Source organism: Zingiber officinale, chromosome 2B, assembly GCF_018446385.1.
Source record: "Zingiber officinale cultivar Zhangliang chromosome 2B, Zo_v1.1, whole genome shotgun sequence".
Classification (NCBI taxonomy): Eukaryota; Viridiplantae; Streptophyta; class Magnoliopsida; order Zingiberales; family Zingiberaceae; genus Zingiber; species Zingiber officinale.
Genome location: NC_055989.1, coordinates 21,439,446 through 21,460,132, shown reverse-complemented (window position 1 = coordinate 21,460,132; position 20,687 = coordinate 21,439,446). Strand labels below are relative to the sequence as shown.

At 33.1% G+C, this 20,687-nt stretch overlaps 1 protein-coding gene across 3 annotated transcripts in view; it reads right to left on the bottom strand.

Annotated features, from left to right (window-relative positions):
* Positions 1-19,908, bottom strand: part of LOC122045479 — a 57,670-nt gene extending 37,762 nt beyond the window's left edge. The window contains exons 1-3 of one of the 3 annotated variants that reach the window (XR_006129994.1): positions 19,733-19,908; positions 9,177-9,362; positions 3,347-3,416 (exon numbers count right to left, since the gene is read on the bottom strand). Coding sequence is in view for 2 of the 3 variants with exons in the window: in XM_042605711.1 (XP_042461645.1) it covers positions 3,347-3,416; positions 9,177-9,278 (172 nt within the window). In the remaining variant the exon portion in view is untranslated. The remainder of the gene's footprint in view (positions 1-3,346; positions 3,417-9,176; positions 9,363-19,732) is intronic. The other 2 variants (XM_042605711.1, XM_042605712.1) reach the window with 2 other exon arrangements.
* Positions 19,909-20,687: the final 779 nt, after the last annotated feature.

Here is a 20,687-nt window from a genome sequence, read left to right as displayed (position 1 = left end):
CATAAATTTGAAAGAATCTCTTTGACAGGTTGCTCACCATTATATTTCTCTAAACTGTCGGTCTAGAGTTAGATTTGCTAAAATTTCATATCCTTAGAGGCTCCTCCGTCCCTTCCCTTTCAGATGTTTATACGTAGATGATATAAGCCTTCAACTACAGTTCTACCATTGTTTGTTCCAATTGTTGATCACTCCTCCCTAGTAGTAAACTAAATGTTTTGAGGATCACGAGGAGCATGAGTAGACAACCAGAAAGGCCAAGGTAGACGCTCTGGTAGCCAAGGCAAACCCAAATGCTCTCAATATTGGAGATTTGGGCCTGTCAAAGAGAAGTGTTACTCTCTTTATTGCTTTCTTCCTAGACGTCCATCTCACATTACTCATGCAGCTCAGTTTGATACTTCATCTCAATCAACTCTCAGTCTAATTCCACCTTTATTTTTCCAGTAGAGTACTCAAAATTCATCCTGTTTCAGATTGATGATAGTGTTGTATCTTAGGCAGTCACCTCATTTCACTAGCGAAGGTACCTCAACTGCTTATCTATCCCATAGCTCTAAGTTGTCTCCTGGATCCTAAACTTAAGAATCTTTGAGCACATCTTTGGTAAGCCACCTTTAATCTTACATCACCCAAGAGGCTTACCAATGTCACAATAATCATGGGTCTTAATCATTCGTCAAGGGCATCGGAGATTTCCTAGTTTCACACTTGCTTCATTGGTCCTTTGTATTTTATATCTAAAGTTTACACTAAACTTATTATATATTATTAGTAGAGTTACTAAATCTTTGAATTATTCAGTCACATTGAATGTTGATTCTTTTTTTATTCAAGATTCGAGGGTGAGCAAGGTGATTGGCATAGAGTAAAAGTTTTGTAATCATTAACAATTGGATATAAACTAAACCAGTAGGCACTGTCATAGATCTTAATGTTACATTAGTATCATGACAGGGGAGTCACAACGTGACACCGAAAATACCAAATATTGGAGGAAAAACTTGACTATCTCATAGTCAATAGAGCAAGGTCTCGCGTCTATTGCTATTGAACTCTTTTAGTTGCACCTCTTCAACTTCACAATTGTTTAGGTTAACATGTTCAACAATTGGAGCAATTGATCCTAGTCTTTAAATTGGGTTAGCACATGGAGTTCCCTTATCAATATTCATAATAAACCTTTGTGCCCTATGCTTGGGTTCATTCCAATGTCTAGGGCATGTCAGTAATATTTTTGGCTTCATATAGTTTGTAACTTTCATTGACTATTCTAAAATGAATATTTTTTAATAAAAGAGTGTTATGAACATGTTATATTTTTTTAATTAAAAATCGAGGTTTCTTGATTAGAGAGACTCATAACCATGCAAGTTCATACTTAGTATGCTTGAAGAAGTAGCATGCTATAAACTAAACCAGTAGGCACTCTCATAGATCTTAATGTTACATTAGTATCACAACAGGGGAGTCACAATGTGACACCGCAAAATACCAAATATTGGTGGAAAAACTTAACTATCTCATAGTCAATAGAGCAAGGTCTCATGTCAGTTTCTATTGAACTCTTTTAGTTGCACCTCTTCAACTTCACAATTGTTTTGGTTAACCTGTTCAACAATTGGAACGATTGATCCTAGTCTTTAAATTGGGTTAGCATATGGGGTTCCCTTATCCATATTCATAATATACCTTTGTGCCCTTTGCTTCAGTTCATTCCGATGTAGAGGGTGTCAGTAATATTTTTGGCTTCATATAGTTTGTAACTTTCATTAACCACTATTCTAAAATGAATATTTTCTAATGAAAGAGTGTTATGAACTTGTTGTATTTTTTTAATTAAAAATATAGGTTGCTTGCTTAGAGAGACACATAACCATGTAAGTTCATACTTAGAATGTTTGAAGAAGAGGCCTGCTATAAACTAAACCAGTAAGCACTCTCATAGATCTTAATGTTACATTAGTATCGCAACAAGGGAGCCACAATGTAACACCGCAAAATACCAATATTGGTGGAAAAGCATAACTATCTTATAGTCAACAGACCAAAGGTCTTGTTTGTAGTTATTGTGATCAGTCAGTGTCAATAGAACCCATGTTATGATTATTAGGTAGTAGTTATAAGGATCCTATATTACCTCAACTGCTTCAAGGGAAAAGTATCTTAATTCATGAATGAGGTCATCTTTAGATCGTGGGATACAATGATGCTGTTTGGGTAGATTCTCCTTACATATAAAGAATCTAAATCTAGCTATTGTATTCCTTTAAGAAAGAAAGAGTAATGTGATGAGATTAATCTAGTAGATCTCCTAACCAAATTATTGAAAGGATCTAGAGTTGAATAAATTTGTGACAAGTTGGGTATCTATAATATATTTAACAAGCTTCAGGAGTGTTAAATATGCAAGATATTGGACTCTATTTGTAATGTTCTATATTTGTTAATAATAGCCAATAGACAGCTAGAATGGGTTAGAGCATTCATATCAGCTTCCCTAAACACAAAATTTATCTTAAATTTTACATTTTATGTTAAAAAAACCCTTTGCACCGTATTCTCTAAATATTAAAATATCATTTAATTTGGGAGAAAAAAAATAATAAAGGGAATGGATTAGGTAATAAAAAAAGTAGATATTACATAGAAAAAGAAAAAAATAATAAAGATAATAGAAATTTTAGAGTAGCTGATGTAGTATGTAGTGAAAAATAATTATCTAAATTTAATAAAACAGGTGGTTTACTCTAAATTTTAGAGATATTACATGTTCTCTTCATCAAGTAAACCATTTTTTATCTCAGCAACGTTGTGTTAATTTCAATTTCTACTATTTGGGTGGGACACACAACTCTTTTACCTCCTTTGAATCAATAAAATATTAAAATGTCATTACTAGCAGCAACTATAACTTACATCACTGAATTAACAAAAAGCACATTGGAATGCTCTACCATAACAACGTCATGATTTGCCAAGGTAGGGAATATACTGTTGTAAAACACCCCTCAAGACACTATAGAAAACATGTTTTCTTATAATTATTGGATGAAGAAAAGTGCTTTAAAAAGTATGTGTTTTTATATTGCTTTGTCTTATTACCTAATGAAATATGTCATATCCATTTACTTTTAATCAATAATCATTTCAATAATTTTGAAAGGAAAACTGCCAGGGCTTCTAACCCTTGCCACGTGGGCAAGCCCCCTCAGGTGCACACGCGGGGCACGCACCTGGGGTGGGCAGCATATCAAAATCGTGATCCAAGGCTAAGGCTATAGCTTAAAGTTCCAGTAATTATGAAACAAAAATGGATGATCCCTTGCTTGAATAAACTACTTACCTTCATCAGGGTAGTCAAAGTACTCCAAAGCACACCATTGTTGTCCTCTTCGGATTTGGTAATTCTTTATCTAATAAATTAAAAGTGGGAGCAAAACTATTATGAGAACATAACTTTCGAAAGATGTATACTCATGTAACAAATGAATTTTGAATAAAAAGTGAAATATATAGTCATAAATTCTAAGATTTATAGTAAATGCCGCAATTTTATCACAGTTTCGTCAGTTGCTTTCTTGCATTCAGATGATGGGATTATTGACCTAGAATTGTGTTCATCTCGTGACCAAATTTTCCTAAAAATGCAGCTCAATGTTTGATTTGCTTCAATTGTATGAAAATATTTACAATTTATCCACTTATATCCCCTCATTAATTTCCTACTATCTGTACTTGTGGCAGTGTTGAATGTCATATTTCAATCTGAACAGCAGGTGAAATGGCATCTCATTCACATGCAGAAGAAACTAGACTTGTTAATACTTTTCTTATGAGGCATGCCATGCCGCAAGAATTTACTTTTCATGCATTGCACACCTGGAGTGATACCATCACTAGCTAATACATCAAAAGAAGTAACTCAGTAAGACCACAGGTACATAATAAAAAAATAAAAGAAGATTTAGGAAATTTTATGGTTGAAAAAAAAAAACTGTACTCTAGCTGAAATACAAAAATAAATACAAGATTTAAAACTATATTTTAGTCGAAGTTCAAACTCGAGGTTAATTTACATACAAACAAGTGGATTGTTGGATACATTGATTCCATAATTGTATTGTGAGCATAGATGAACAACACTCAAAAGAATATCTTGAATTTCAAGGCAAAATTCTCAAACCAAGCACCTAACTTTCACCTTTTACCAAATCACACCCCTTTGAAATTTCCCAAAAGTCACCTTCTCACACTCTTTTTTACCTACCCAAAACAATAAAGCTTCAATAAATTCATTTTTTTTCTAAATTTTTGTTGAGCGTTGAAACTCTATTACTTTTAGCCAGCGTTCAAGCATAGGCAAATGATATGTATGGATTCATTAAATTATTCCGTTAAAGCTAGGTTATTCCTCATAAGGAACTACAAATCCGACCTTAACATCTTGGCAACGACAAAAAAAATATATCTTCACGATTAACATTTTGTTTATAGAAATAAAATAAATACCGAAGAAGATAAAGATGATTCAGAACTTAGATTTTAAGTTATAATACACATGAAAGATGTACAACGATAAATGGAATAGATATTGTTGTACATAATTTATTAAAGTATAAAGTAGTAGTAGTTCAAAAGGGATATAGGATTATAACTTTCAAAAATAGTGGTAGAAAAAAAATATTAATGTAATTAGCATACATGCACCTTAAATAGGATTAGAAAAAAAAAAATCAAGCATAGGTTTTAGGAAGACCTAAATGATATAGTACCATTAAATTCTAACAAAGATTATTTTAATAAGAAGAGAAGAAGAAATGATGAAGAAAAATTATATTATATTAAGTAAGAAATGGAAAATATAATAGGGTGCATAGGGGTCATGGTTTTGGACCAAGAAATGAAGAAGAAAAATTATATTGGATTTCATGATGGCATATGAATTTATAATAGAATATAAATTTTTCAATAAGAGAGAAAAACACCTAGTTACATTCAAAAGTAAGAAGAATAAATTACAAATAAACTTTCATACAATCAAAAAGAATGATAGAAAATTTTATAAAGATTAAAAGGTCATCCTTAGAGAAAATATAACAGCCCAGCATATCAATGATGTTAGACACGTCCCTCAAGCATAGTTTCAGTGGAAGAAAAACCTACATGGCTCCTAAGATCAAGTGATGGAAATTAAAGGATAGAAAGCATAATATCTTTAAAAAGAGAGTAAGAGTACAAGTATTAAGAGAAATACATGATAATATGACATAGGATAAGATGGTGTCAAATTTAAAAGTGGCCAAGAGGATGGACACAACTAACTAAGAAACTTGATGGGGAAATGAGAGAGTAGAAGTACAAGAGAAACTAAAAGAACAAGGGAACAAAGAAAACTATAAAAAGCATGCAGTAACTAAAAAAGAGAACGAGAAAGCAGTGACTAAAGTCTTATCAACAATTTAATACAAAAGAAAGAGGAAAGGGGCATCTATAAAATAGCTAAGCAAGAGAGGAAAATAAGGAATCTTATACAGATAAGATGCATTAAAATGAATTCAATAGAGTACCAGTGAAAGATGAGCAAATAAAGGAGTGATGGAAAAGGTATTTTAATCAACGTCATTATAGGTGACCAATTTAGCTTGGAAAATTTAAGTACGGAGTATAGAAATTTATTTTTTTTTTATTGGAGAATTCAAATTTTAGATGTAGAATGGACATTAAATGAGATGGAAAATAGAAAAGTGATTAGACTAAATGATATTCTAATAGAGATGTGAAGGTGCCTAAGGAAGCAAGGTATTAATGAAACCCGAATAAAATTATCTCATTAAATATATATTTTATTTATTTTAATTTATAAAGTATATAATAAAATTTTTATTTATTTATTTATTTATATATCATATGAGAGTATTACAATTCCATTTTTCCTTTTTAAAAAATTTATTTTTTATAATTTTTAATGGTTATATTAAATATTTTATTTTTAGTTAATATATTTTATATTTAAAAAATATCAAACCATATAGGCTCGACATAATACAATACCAAAATCATATCGTTCCAACCATAGACCAAAACTCCATATGGCTCAAGATTTTAAACCATGAAAAAAGATTAAAGAAAGACAAAGATGATCGAAAATCAATTTACATTATGTCTGAATGGTTGACAATAGAAAATATATATCTTCTCAAACAATTACTTACACATGGAATTCATCGACTTAAATATATATATATATACCAATTCCAAAGAAAGTTGTGGAGAATTCTAAAAATGAAAAGTGTTAACATAGCGTATATTGAAACAATTAAATATATGTATAGGTATTTAATACAAGAGTGAAAATTACGAGTAGACTAAAACGTTTCCTATAAAGATAAAGTTACATTAACAATAAGCTCTAAGTTCATACCTTTTTACACTAGCCATGGATAAACAAACTAGACATATTAAAGACATGTTATCATGGTGCATGTTCGACAAGATACATAAAGGAGTAAATGCTAAGCTTGAATCTTAGTGAGAGACGGTAAAAGTAAAGTTTTAGGTTTAGTAGGATGAAAAAAGAATTTAGAATTTTAAGTTTAGTAGTATTAAAGGTAGTAAAATAATTGTTAATCTAGGAGATGACGAATTATATATAACTTTGAGTATTAGGTATCTAGGATTATTTTTGTAAAAGTATAGAGGGATTAATAGAGATGTTTTACAAAAGATACAAATAGGATTGGAGGAGGGGCCCAGTTGTTTTTTGTGATTGCAAGGAAAGTTTAAAACTCAAAGGAAAGTTTTATAAAAAAAATAATTTCGAGTTATTTTATAAAACCCAGTTGTTATGTTATTTAGAGCTAAATATTGAACTATGAAATAAGCACACAAGTAAAAGATAAAAATCGTAGAGATGAAGATGTTAAGATGGATTTGAAAATATACGAGAATGGATAGGATAAAAATGAGAACATTAGAGAAAGTCGAGATTGCATCTATTGAGAAAAAACTCTGAGAAACAAGTTTAAAATGATATAGTCATATACTTAGGTGACCCGTGACCAATAATGTCCTACTTAGGAGATATAAGACCATGACAAATACGCACATTAATATAGGAAGGAAACCAAAGGGACTTTGTTAGTAATGAGAAAACAAGATAAAATTCATTTAAATATAAATGTAATATAACTGACCCAACTTAATGGGTAAAATCATCATTGGTGTTCTATGATCAAGAGTAGAATTACTTTTCAAATAAAAGCATTTATCGCAGACTACAATAAATCTAGTGGGTGAAATGAGTGAAAGTAAATCTCATAAAAGGTGATAAAGATAGTAATTGAGTCAAGCTACCCACGTCCCAACCTGGCTAGCATAAAATAAGACATGCATGCCATTGCCCCCTAAATGGATCCGATTAGGTCAAGCTCAATGTCAACTCAAATCTATATTGGGCAACTGAAGCCCACACTTCCCCCTACAATATACAAAACGTCCTTTTTCTTTTCTGCAAAATAAATAAAATTATAAATTATTTTAATCTTTTAGTAATAAAATAATAAAAAAATATATAAAAATCTTAAATCAATAAATATTTAATACTTATATTATATATTTTAAATTTGTTTATTTTGTTAAAGGTATGTCGAGCCCTTGATTGATTAAGCCTAACTTGGGGTTGGGCCAAGCACAATGCATGATTGAAGTTGAGTTATCCCAAGCTCGGTCATACCTAGCCCAAGCAAAGCATATTGATACCTTGGTGAAGTATTTGAGAAGGCCAAGCTTGGCACGAGTTTGCATTATAACAAGCATAGCTAGGCCAGATTCAACATATAGGTAGTGCTTGCCCCAAATCATGTTCGAGTTATGTTTGACCTAGATGCTAGGCATAGGCCTTGGGTTGGGCAAATATAGCCCAAATGCTAGGCTTGGCCAAAGGATAATTAGGCCTTTTGTTCTTTATCACCTTAATTCATCAAGATGCCTCTCCTTTTGTTAAAAAATAAATCATAAGATAATTTAGTGTTTTATTGTTAAAATAAATAAATACAAAAGTGCAAAAAATACCCAAAACAATATAAATAACCTATAAATACCTTCACTTATCTCAAACATGCTAAATCTAATTCCAATTCCTCTATTGCTAATTCTTCACTCTATCCTATATTCCACTCCCAAAAGTTCTTATTTAATATCTCATATTCCACTATTCACAATGTGAACATGGATGCATCCTCTAGGATGTGAGGACAACAAAGGATCATGGTGGGTGGTAAGTCCTAAATCAACACCATGGTCTATGATTACACCACAACTTATGTCTTGAAGCTTAAATCCTAAACATGTCATGGGTGGTATGCCCCTCAATTGAGAGCATATTCATTTATGGATCGTCAAGGGAATTGAACCAATAGCATTAAAGTTCTTTACATGGCATAGATGGCTACTGAAATGTCTACAAGCCATTCTCCACAATTTTAACATCGGATTTCATAGCAACAATACTTTTTCATTATTCAACAACATTGAACGACAAAGTTAGTTAGTTACAAATTAGAAAGTACATTCATTAAGTAACTTAATGTAAATATATATCCATTAACTAATGGATTCATCTTCCTATGTATTTTTTAGAATTGTGTTACTTAAGCCCCGCATGGCGGGAGCTTCGTGCACCGGGCTGCCCTTTTTTGTGTTACTTAAATCATATAAAATTTTGGAAAGAGAGCCTTGGCGCAACGGTAAAGTTGTTGCTTTGTGACCAAAAGGTCACGGGTTCAAATCCTTGAAACAGCCTCTTGCAAAAAAAAGCAGGGTAAGACTGCGTACAATGGATCCTTCCCCGGGACCCCGCATAGCGGGAGCTTCGTGCACCGAGCTACCCTTAAAACATATAAAATTTTAAAATTTATAACTTATTTTAAAAACTTCTCTTTTTCTCTCAATCATCAAATCACCTCGGGCATGTCTCATATTAATGGAGCTTGTACCTGTGCCAAGGCCAATTATAACCCAAGCCATGACAAGGGCAACAAGTCATGCTTGGATTAAGCATAGCCCATTGACACAACTACTACTGAGCATAGAAAGATATCATGTTTTAGTAGGATAAACTATATAACCACTTCACAAATAAAGATAACACAACAGATAACAATATAGTGTCTAACCTTACAACGAAACCAAGCACTTCGAAAGCCAATGTCAAAGCTTTTTGCTTCCATTACTTCATCAACTCTAAAAAGCAATTGCACATCCACATTCGTGTCCATTTGTATCCACGTTTTCCAAATTCAAATGCAATATGTGCCTTTCATTGAACCAAAAGTAGCTTCTTGTAATTAGCAATGCTGCAACTAAGAAGATTAATTGATTAAAGTCAAGAAATAAATGTGATTAAGAAGATTAATTGATTAAAGTCAAATAAAACAATGTATATTTTCATTTTTACTAATGATTATTGCAATGACTAAAAAAATACTAGAGGAGCAAATCTATTAAAATAGAACTGTTATTTCTTTCAAACAAAGAAACCAAGAAAATGCAAGGACATTTAAAATGTACTTGGATTGAAATACAAGTGAAAAGTAAATGAGCAAAAGGATATAAAGGAAATTGGGCATATATATGGGATTTTTAACTTTCTAGAACCTCTAGAAATATCCTTTTATAAAAGGTAGAATACTACAACAACCAAGCTTTATCCCACTAAGTGGTTTACAAAAGGTAGAATTTAATTAGCTTAATTAAATTTTTGTCCAGGCACCTTATTTTAGTTGAAATATATTAATTGTTATTTCATTTCAATTAAATAACTACTTCAAATAAATTAATCTTTAATCAAGGTTCTAAAATTCGCTAGGCGCTAGTCGGGCACCAGACTAACGCCTAGCGCCTAGGCCACTTAGGCGGGGATTAGGCGCCGCTAGACGGATTCCACGGTATCAACATAAATTACATAATAAATCACATTCTATAACTCCAACAAAATAACATGAAATTTAAAATGAGTATAAAATTACACGACTAATAAAATATCATAAATTTATTCTACTTCTCCATAATTTTCAACAACTTGTTCTTTATCGGACACAAACTCAATATTATCATTGTGATCCTCTTCTTTTTCGGATGCAAAATCATCCTCACGAAGTTCTCTCTCTAGAACTTCTTCGGGGTTGTCTGATAAAACGACGTTTCTAAAGGATGAGACTTTGGTCAACCTTCAATTCAATCGTGTCCAAGTCGCTAGGAAAGATCAGATATCAAATTTTTCTTCAAATCAATTTCTCCAGCCCTCTCTGATTTCTCAAAAATATAGGCTTCTTCATTCGCTCTAATTTCTCCGGCTCTAGTTACTTAGTACAATAAAGATGAAGTTTAGTACTAACCTCCAGGGCAAGCTAACAAATCGATTTTCTTGTTGGACTAAAGTTTAGGGCTTATAAAAAAAAAGGTTACATTTCAGTTTTTTTTAATTGAGCTTTAAATTTAAAACCTCAAACTAAAAAAAATCATGAAAACCGACGATTCAACTGATTAGTCAGCACCTAGGGCCGCCTAATCCCACCTAGGCGCCAAGACCGCCTAGGCTGGCCGACTAGCATATTTTCGGTGCCGCTGGTTGGCGCCTAGGTGGCTGCCTAGGCCGATTTTTAGAACACTGTCTTTAATTGTTTCAATTAATTTATCTTTCAATGAACAAATGCATTAATGTGTCGAAAAATAAAAAACTTATGAATATGATCCATTAGGCTCTTAAAAATATAGGGAATATAGTTAATTGATTAAAGTCTTTAATCCATCTTAAAGACCTCTCTTCATCAATTATCATGACTATCCAATATTTTAAAAGGTTTATTAATTCATTAAGTATTTCATAGGAGTAGCTCCCATATATTTTAATCCTTTTATCATCTTATATCACTATCTGAACTAGGACTTAGAATAATGTTTATCCTATTAGTTGTGTATAACAAATATTTCATTTTCTAAAAGCTCAACTTCATAGAAAGTGAATTAAGACTCCCTTCTTGATAAAGTTTCACCATGCATAAATTGCTTAAATGATCACCCATAAAACCCATAGAATGAATAGGACCTCATCTTTTATCACAAGTGATAAGTCCATCTCTTTCAAGAGACTATCTCCCAAGTATTTAAGTATATTGATCCAAAAATGTGATGACTTTGATAACAAGTTTGAGGACCACTTACATATCTCTTGCATGAATACTCATTGTCAACAGAGTAAATGCAAAATGAATTTTTATAGCTAGTCATGTTCAGTAAAAAAAAATTCTCCAACAATATTAGTTGCATATATTGTTTAAAGTATCTCCATATTTATAGGTGTGAATTATCTATTGTTATCCAATAGCAACCATAATATTGCTACATGGTCTCAGACATTGATTACAATTAGGGACATGTAATACTATCTCAATATATTTAGTATCACCTCACATCCTAAGAATCAATCATTAATATAATAGTATGGATCATAATTTGAGTATCGAATTGTGCCACCAAAAACCAGCAAAATATTTCATTCCAATTTCACACTGATATGTAGATGGCATGAAACACAGCTATGAGAATCACTTCCAGCTCCGCAAGCATCTACAAGCAAATGAAGCGCCACTAGCTTCCTCCTCTGACATCCACGAGCGAACAAGACTACAATTTTGGCTCTGTAGCAAAATTTCTTCAAGATAAGTTTTCATCCAGTCTTCCACCTCTTCCTATGCCTTCACTGGTGTCATTCGCATCTTCTCCATCCGCCTTCATCCATGTTGTGTTTGTCTTCTTCCTCTACTTGATCCATGCAAGAAGATGAGCCTTTGTTCCTTCATTTGAGTTGCTCAAACTACAAGGAAATTTTCTAGTTCACACATGCTCCTCTTTGCCCTCCCCTTTTTTCCTCCACCCACTCTTTTTTTTCTCCTCCCCTTTTTATGGACTTAGGCCTAACTTGCCCTCATTCATAGCCTCCCCAATGATGACCTCCCTGTCCCACGACATTGGAAATAAAGTATGTTGGAGCAATAAGTACATATTAATCTAATAGAGGATCAAGAAGCGGAACAGTCATCACAGAAGCCTTTAATATTTTTGTCTAACAGTTAAGTGATGGAATGGAGATGCCCACAAGAATTAATTAATTGATTGATTCGAGTTCAAGGCGCATAGTATTAAGCAATTTGTTAATACAATCTCATTTTAGCATCAGGAGTGGATTAGAGTAGGTCTTCAAGTCAGCAGTAAAGTTTGAACTTCTGTGTTAGATTGGCTAAGCTAGAATAAATTGTCAGTCACCTTATATGTAAGAGAGATGTCACAAACATTTAGATCTCATGCTTACGTCCATATTTCACATCATCTCAAAAAAAAATCCAAAGGTAGTCATAAAAGTGTAGTCAATTGCTTGCAAAAGTAGGGCAAGTAATTGAGTATCAATTGTCTCTTAAGTGGCCCTACCTCAATAAGGGAGATTGACAACCTGTGGTGTTTACGTGTTATAGTTGTCTGATCCCATAAACTAGGCTTTAACAATAGCATTCCAAGGATTTTCATTCAATTTCTTTATGGTGATAATTTTAAAAACCTCAAAAAATTAAAAGGGAAGAAGAATAGAAGGATGATGTAGTCGAGAAATGTAGCACCTCGAATTGAAGGCACCTTAATTTTTCAACAAATCTAGAGTGAAATTGATATATTGTTTGCAAGAAAGGATGAGAAGCACAAGATATTAAGAACCAGTCATGACTACCTGTCTAAGTCTTCGATCAAATGTGACTAATGTTCAGCTACAAGAGTAGAGCCCTTCTTCGTCTATGAGTACAAGGAGGAGTTGGTTGGAAGCAAGGATGTGTTGAAGGAAAATTATGACATGGCTCTCTGGCATTGTCCTCTTGTTGAGACATGCGCAAGAAGACAAGATCGATATGATGCAAATTTGATAAGTATGTATCCTATAGTCATAGGCACTTTGCTCTTTGTGAAGACAATAAAGAAATCGTGGAGGGAAGATCTGTCTGAGATTGCCTAGGATCTAATTACTAGAGAGAATGATGGTTGCTAGCATTATCCGTCAATCAAACAAAGGACCGAGATAAGACACAAAAGGCTTCAAGGAGGCCACCTGAAACTATGTCGGTGTCATGAAGGAGATGTACATAACCAAAATGATCCTATGTGCTAGGAAACAAACATGAGTAAGGACTTATGCAAGAGGAAGCAAACAAGAGTAGGATTCTTTAGTATCACGTGAGGTGAAATTTTAGGTTAATTAAATCCTAGGTAACCTTTTAACCTTTTTTACCTATATATAAATAATATGACAGAGATTTACAATTAGGTCATTGTATACTTATAATATTTTAAGTCCTTAACAAAATTAGTAGTTGATTAGTTGAAAATAGAGCCCTTAGAACTTATATAAGAGGTATGTAGCATGGGATGAGGCTATATATGTTTCTGCAATGTAGAAGTTCATGTGTTTGAGATGGGATGTGTAATTTTATTTTCATGTTTTATTTTTTATACACATGTTATATATGATGAAACCAGCAAAATTCAAAAAACCTCTCATAAAATATTAAGTTGACTTATCTCTCATTGTTACGTATACAAACCTAAGTCTTTAATTGTAGTTGGCATGTCGAGATAACTCAAGGTTGCTACAATGATTCCATGTCCTTATCGCAGGCATGTGATGGCCTAAATGAGTTTGATTTGACTAGACTTAATGGGATTATTGAGACAAGTCAAGGTTCATTAAGCCTCAAGGCAAAGTTTGGAAGACACTTGAGATGTGTTCAACAAAGGTTGCCAACCCAATGACCTTATGAATTCCTGAAGAAACAATTTGTAGGAAATACCTACCTAATTAACCTAAGTCCAACATATTGAGATAAGATTATAACTTAGATGGGATCCTAGCAACTGGGAAGCTCAGAGAAATTTGTTCAAGTCTTTTATCAAAAGTTAGACTCACAAAAAAATTGGGAGATACTATTAAATTGATTTTGTCTAATTGTTCGTGCAGTTCCTAACGACTGTTGATTTTTGTGACAGTTTATGGACCAATATAACTGAGAACACATAATTTCACTGCGTCATTGAGGGTGAAAACATGATTAATTACACGAACTTTATAGATTAGGAGATAATATGAGGATTATCCTCACTCATAAAAATATTTAAAAAAAAAAGGCACTCCCATTAAATCCACTAATAAACGACTTAGTAGCACATAGGATCAGAGTAACATGCATAGATGATGTGATAAAAGCTAATTGCATGCCATCGCTCATGTTTTAACTCATCAGCATAAGATGCATAACGCCTATAACATTATAGCAAGACTTAAGGAGTTGTACGAGAAAAGTAGTATAAGGTTTCAAAGCAACTTTTTAAAAGTCACATGGTCACAAGGGTGTCTGTGGAGAAACATGTAACTAAAATGATAATCGATTCTAACAAGCTAGTAGAGTTATATGTCCAAATGAATGTCAAGCTTTCCACCGACAATTCGTCATGAAACTTCAATATAATATAAATAAATAAAACTCTTAGAGAGTGATGGTCTATGCTAAGGGCTCAATCTCAAAGAAGCTTTTTAGAAGTCACATGGTGGAAGGGGCATCCATGGAAAAAAATATATATATAATTGGCATGATGAGATGTTTTGACAAGCTAGCTTAGTTCAATGTTTAAGTGTACTTCAAGCTTTTTATAAACCAGTGCTATTGTCTCTGACCGTTAATTATCAACAATACATCATATAACGATTGATGGAGCTTTTGAGGTTGGTATCTATGCTAAGTGAGGTCAAGCCCAAGGAAAAAAAGAAAACTAAGGGTGATGTTCATCTAGTAAACAAGGTCATCAAGAACAAGGTGTTGACAAGTCAATAAACCAAAAATAAGGGCAAACAATTCCCTATTAAGCTTACTATAGGAATCTAGAAAAAGGTCAAAGAATAAAAAGAACAAAAGCATAGTGAGTCTACTTCTAGTGTAAAGTAGGATCACTTGAAACCAGTGAATGAAATATCGTTCCGTGCCACCCGGCACGAACGGTTTTTACCATTCCGCCGCGGAGGCGAAACCGGTACACACGCGTGCATGTCTCGACGTTTCTGGCGGCGCCAAAAGCATCGCCGAACGCCTCCGGAGCCGTCGGAGGCATCACGGGTGCACCCGCATCGCTTTTGGCGAAGCCGAAAGCGTCACGGGATGCCTCCGGCGCCGCCGGAAGCGTCATCGAACACTTCCGATATCGCCGGACTCCTCCGGCGCCATCAGCGGAGTTCGCTGGCATCGCGTCGGAGGCGGGCGCAGGCGTCAAGAGGCGAGCGTCGTTGGGTTTACTACACAAAATTCATATTCTAATTTAAATAAATTAAACAATTCCTAAGGAAGTATGATATTTGAAAGAGACTTTCATTAACCCTAATTAAATTATCCCAATAAAATATAAAAAATATCTTTAATTTTTTTAAAACAATAATAAATTTTATTAAATAATATTATGAAGTTGTTTATAATGTTTTAAATTTTATTTCAAAATTCTAAAAAAAAATTAAAAATAATAAAAATTCTAGTAAATTAAATTTATATTTTAATATTTTTAAATTTTATTTTATATTTTTTTACTATTTTAATGGTTAATTGATATTCTAATTTTTTCTTACTATTTTAAATATATTATTTAAATTATTAAATAAATAAATAAATTTTCAATTTATATAATTATTATATATAAAATAGTATTTTATATTAATTTATATAATTATGATTACTTAATTAGAATTATTGATAGATCAATTTTCTTAAAAAACTATATTTAATTATTTTTTCTAACCATATTAAGTTGTTTAATAATAGAGAGTTTATATAAACTCAATATACAACTTATTTTTAAATTATAAACAATGAATATATTTATTTAATAATTACTATATGTAAATAAAAAAAATACCGAAACCATATCGGCAAGGCACGGCACGATACGATACCGAAACTGTATTGTTCCGATCTGGGACCGAAATCTCGGCACGGGTTGAGATTTTAAACCTTGTTTGAAACACAATGCGAAGATGGAAAGGAAAAAAAGAAAAAAAATGCTTCTGCTTGAAGTATCCATGTAATTGAAATAAAACTTTGTACCTCTAAGTCAACATCTTAGTATTAGATATCAGATGTGTGAGACTATAAAAGTAAATGTGCAAGGGCTCAAGGCAACAAGACTTATTTCTAGAGAGGTGACTCTAAGTGTGGAAAATGACTAAAGAGTTGCAGTAACCATCATAGAGAGCCTACTATTTGTCTATCATCAAGCCTAATACTAGAATTATCAACCTGTTATTGTCATTTGAGATTATACTAGAATTATCATACTATTATTATATTCTTAGTATTACTAAATATTATTTCATGTATAAGATTGGATTTTCATTTTTATTTCAGCATAATAATTGTTCTCTTTATAAAAATGATATTTACCATGAGACGAAATAAATAATGGTCTATAGTTCTACATTTATACACTCTGTAACATAGAAACCAAATCAAATGATCTATAGATAAAACCAAGGTTTTGAAAACCAGACTGGGCCTGCTGGTTCAACTGGGAACCAGCCAATCAACTGGTCTGATTCCAAAGGAAAATTGGAATTCTCAAAAAACCTAGATAACCAACTGAACCGAATGAAAAACAAAAACAAGCTCAAACCAGATCGGAAGGTTAGCGAAAGTGTAGTAGTATTATCCATAGGGAATCGTATTCCTATGTTGCAATTTGTAGCTCTCAATGAAATTCTCCATAAACAAGAAATTATAAAATAGATCTAGAAGGTTATTACATTCTCACAATGATCATACATCAACAAGGTACTAAAGTGGTTTAACGTGGAAGGGCCTAAGAGAGAAATTTTTTGCTCATGCTGCAGGATAGAATTCTCTCTAACAGTATATGCTTACAGACAAATAGTAAAAGAGAGAGTGTATTTCTTTTGCTTGGACTGAAGGATCAATAATGCATGTCACGGTATATATGAAGCTTAGTGTTGCTTACACACTAGACAAATATAGTAAATTTCAAAACCCCAATGAGGGTGACTAAACTGCTGTCAGAAACATTTTTAAATACTAAGGGACTAATTAAAAAAAAATCTTAGTTTATAAAGATGGAGAGGAAGAATTCCTTAACGGGTTGACAGATGCAAGTTAGGTACGTGAAATGAGAAATTTTGAAACATGCATGCGTAGTTTAGTAAAATGTTGTGGAGAAACGTGTAACTAAAATGATAATCGATTCTAACAAGCAAGTTTTCATCATATTGATCTTTGATTATAGTTGAGATACATTCGTTAACTAAAGTTTTGAACCATGAACATTATGTTAGGTTATTCAGTATGTGATACATGGGTGATCAATTTAGTGTAAGTGGGAGGTTGTTAATGATGGTGCCCTAAAGATACTCAAATAATATGAATATTCATTATGTATTGTAAATTGTACTACTTAAATTACTCTTTTATTATAATTTATGTTATTTTAGATAATTTGACAATTTTAATAATAAAGTTTATGCAATACTAGTGTATTAATGATCGATCTAATACATTGAGATACTAGTGTTAAATGTGCCTAATTGTAGCAATGTCGAAATTGTACATCAACATTGTAGTAGGACAAATACATATGTTCTTAGTATTAGATAGTGATACGCAATTTCATGCCTATAAGTATCTCATATTTTAAAAAGTACTAAGGGGGCGTTTGGTTTAGGGGAATAGGAATGGGAATCATTGATTGTCATTGTTAATATTTGGATTATAGGAATAGGAATGCAAATAAGGGAATAAATCCTTGAAATTGGGTAATAACTCATTCCCATGTATCTCCCCTTCAATGAGCCATTACCCTATTTTTATCAATCAAAATATTCCCTTATTCCAAAAATATCCTTGACCTAAAACTAAAATTTTCTCCCTTAATATCAAATATCAAAATATATTTATTTATTTATTCTTTCATATCACTTCTCTCTCCTTATTCTCTCTCATCATATTTTCTCTCTCATCATTTTATCACACACTTTCTCTCGCCTATCACACTCTCTTTCCTTTTTTCTCATTACACTTTCTCTCTCATCATACCTTCTCTCTCCTCAATCTCTTCCATCGCACTCTCTTCCTTCTTTTTTTCTCATCATACTTTCTCTCTCCTCAATCTCTCCCATCACACTCCCTTTTCTCTTTTTTTCTCATTACACTTTCGCTCTCATCAGACTTTCTCTCTCCTCGATCTCTCTTGTCACACTCCCTCCTTTTTTTCCTCAACACACTTTCTCTCTCATCATACTTTCTCCCTCATCATACTTTCTCTCTCCTCAATCTCTCCCATCATACTCAATGTTCTCTTTTTTCATCACACTTTCTCTCTCATCATACTTTATCTCTCACCATACTTTCTCTCTCCTCAATCTCTCTCATCACACTCTCTCTCTTCATTTTTTTCTCATTACATTTTCTCTCTCTTCATCCTCTCCCATCGTACTTTCTCTCACATCATATTTTCTCTCTCATCTTCTCTCATCATACTCTCTCCCGTCACACTCTCTTTTCTCATTTTCTCTCATCACACTTTCTCTCTCTTCATTCTTTCTCATCACACTTTCTCTCTCATTATACTTTCTCTCTCATCATTTTCTTTCATCATATTTTTCTCTCACATTCATCTTTCTCTCACATCTAATTTTTTCTCTTATTTTTCTTTAAGGGTAAAAAAGAAAATTTTGATTTATTCCGATAGAAAATATGCAACTAACAAACATTGCTTTTAAGAGTGATATTCATGCTCATACCCATTCTCATTCCACAATACAATGATTCTCATTCCGATTCCTATTCCTAGGAAAGAACCAAACGCCCCTTAAATAATATTCTTGGAGAACAAGTCATTAGATATAACTCACAGATGAAACTTAAGGGAGTATGGCTCCTTTCATTTTTTAGCCCAGGTTACTGAGGCTGAGGAAGCAACAAATGTTAATTACTTTCCAAAAAGTGTCCGTCCATCACTTTAGCTAATCTACTATAAGCTTTTACAAAGGTGTTCACCAATGAGACATTGCTAGGTAGCTGCTGGCCATGTAAGTGGCTTCCATCCAGTGGATTTAGGGTGGCTTACTATTCCCGCTGCCAAATATAAAAGTGTGATTTGGAGTTAGGAGATCCCACCAAAATCAGTTAGATTTTTTTTTCTACAGATTCTCAATAATCCATGAAACTAAAGGACTCAATAACATAATACCAAATATATCTAAAACGCCATTTTAAACATGAGAAACAGCGTTTATGCCCAATCGTAGGAATTGGATATACAGCCTTAGACTCTTTAGGAAAAGGAATTGGAATATCTTTTCCAACCAAAATCAGTTCCTAGAGAACGTAAGTAGCATCCAAAGAAGCCTTATCCATCCCGAAATACAGTGAACTTGTTTCTTGTAGAGATCAAAGCCAGCACAACCGAGAAACGAGGGTTTTATGGTTCCTCAGTTGGCGATGAGGAAGCCCTTGACATTGGATGGATAAGTTGCTTGGCGACAGTAAAAGAGAAAAAAGATCCATGTTGAGGAGGAAGCACGCGCGCAGATTTCATACCGAGATTGTTTGCAAAAGAAGATTGAGGGTTGCGCTAAAAAAGCAGTTACCAAGGACGACGGAGCAGCGCCGGATTTCTCGGGCACGAAGCTAAAATGCAGCAAGAGACGGAGAAGCGCCGGAGGACTCGGCCTTGGAGAGGCGCGGAGGGAATAGCGACGTGGAAGATCGGATGAATCGAACACCGGAAGAAGGGGAGCGGAAGCGGAGGGGTTAAGGAAATTAATAGCAATAGCCACTCATAACTCATTAAGTTTTGATTAATGTATAATTATAATAAATATTAAATATATCTTTAATAACGCATATCAACCTAAAAAGTTAGTATCGAATAAATTTGATCGACTATTTTTTAACAAATAAATAATAATGTATAAATTATAAATAAGGAATCACAAATACTAAAATAAAATTAAAATTCATAATAAAGATATCTCAAGTATCACTTATTATGATTCATAGTAAAATATCATAACTGTCCTTGGCGCAGTTGGTATTTGGATATTTATTTCATTATATCATCAATTGGATGTAAAATATCTCGGTAACTTGGATGAATTATATTACTTTTTATTTCAATAATAAAATTATAATTCAAAAAGTATTTAATATATCACTTTGTAAAATATATGAGAAACTAAGCACAGAGTGGTGCAGGAAGTACCAGATGATCAAATCTGTATTTTGATAATGACAATTGATTCAAAAGTTAAGATATTTTGTTGTCTAATAAAATTGATTGAGCTTTCAGAAAAGTCTTAAGTTGTCTTAGACAAAAGTCCCAGTGGATTCTAGGCAGATGAAAAATATTAGGAGGTGGTAACCCTAGGTGATGAAAAGTCCTAGCTGTGATTAAGTAGGTGGAAAACCCTAGGGGTGGTAACTCAAAGTGGAAAGTCTTGGCGGCTGGAGTGCTTCGGGCAAAATCCTAGAGTCGGGGACTCTAGGTTGAAATCCTAGTGGTCGCGGATCGAGTGGAAGTCTGGACGGGTCGTGGAGCGGACG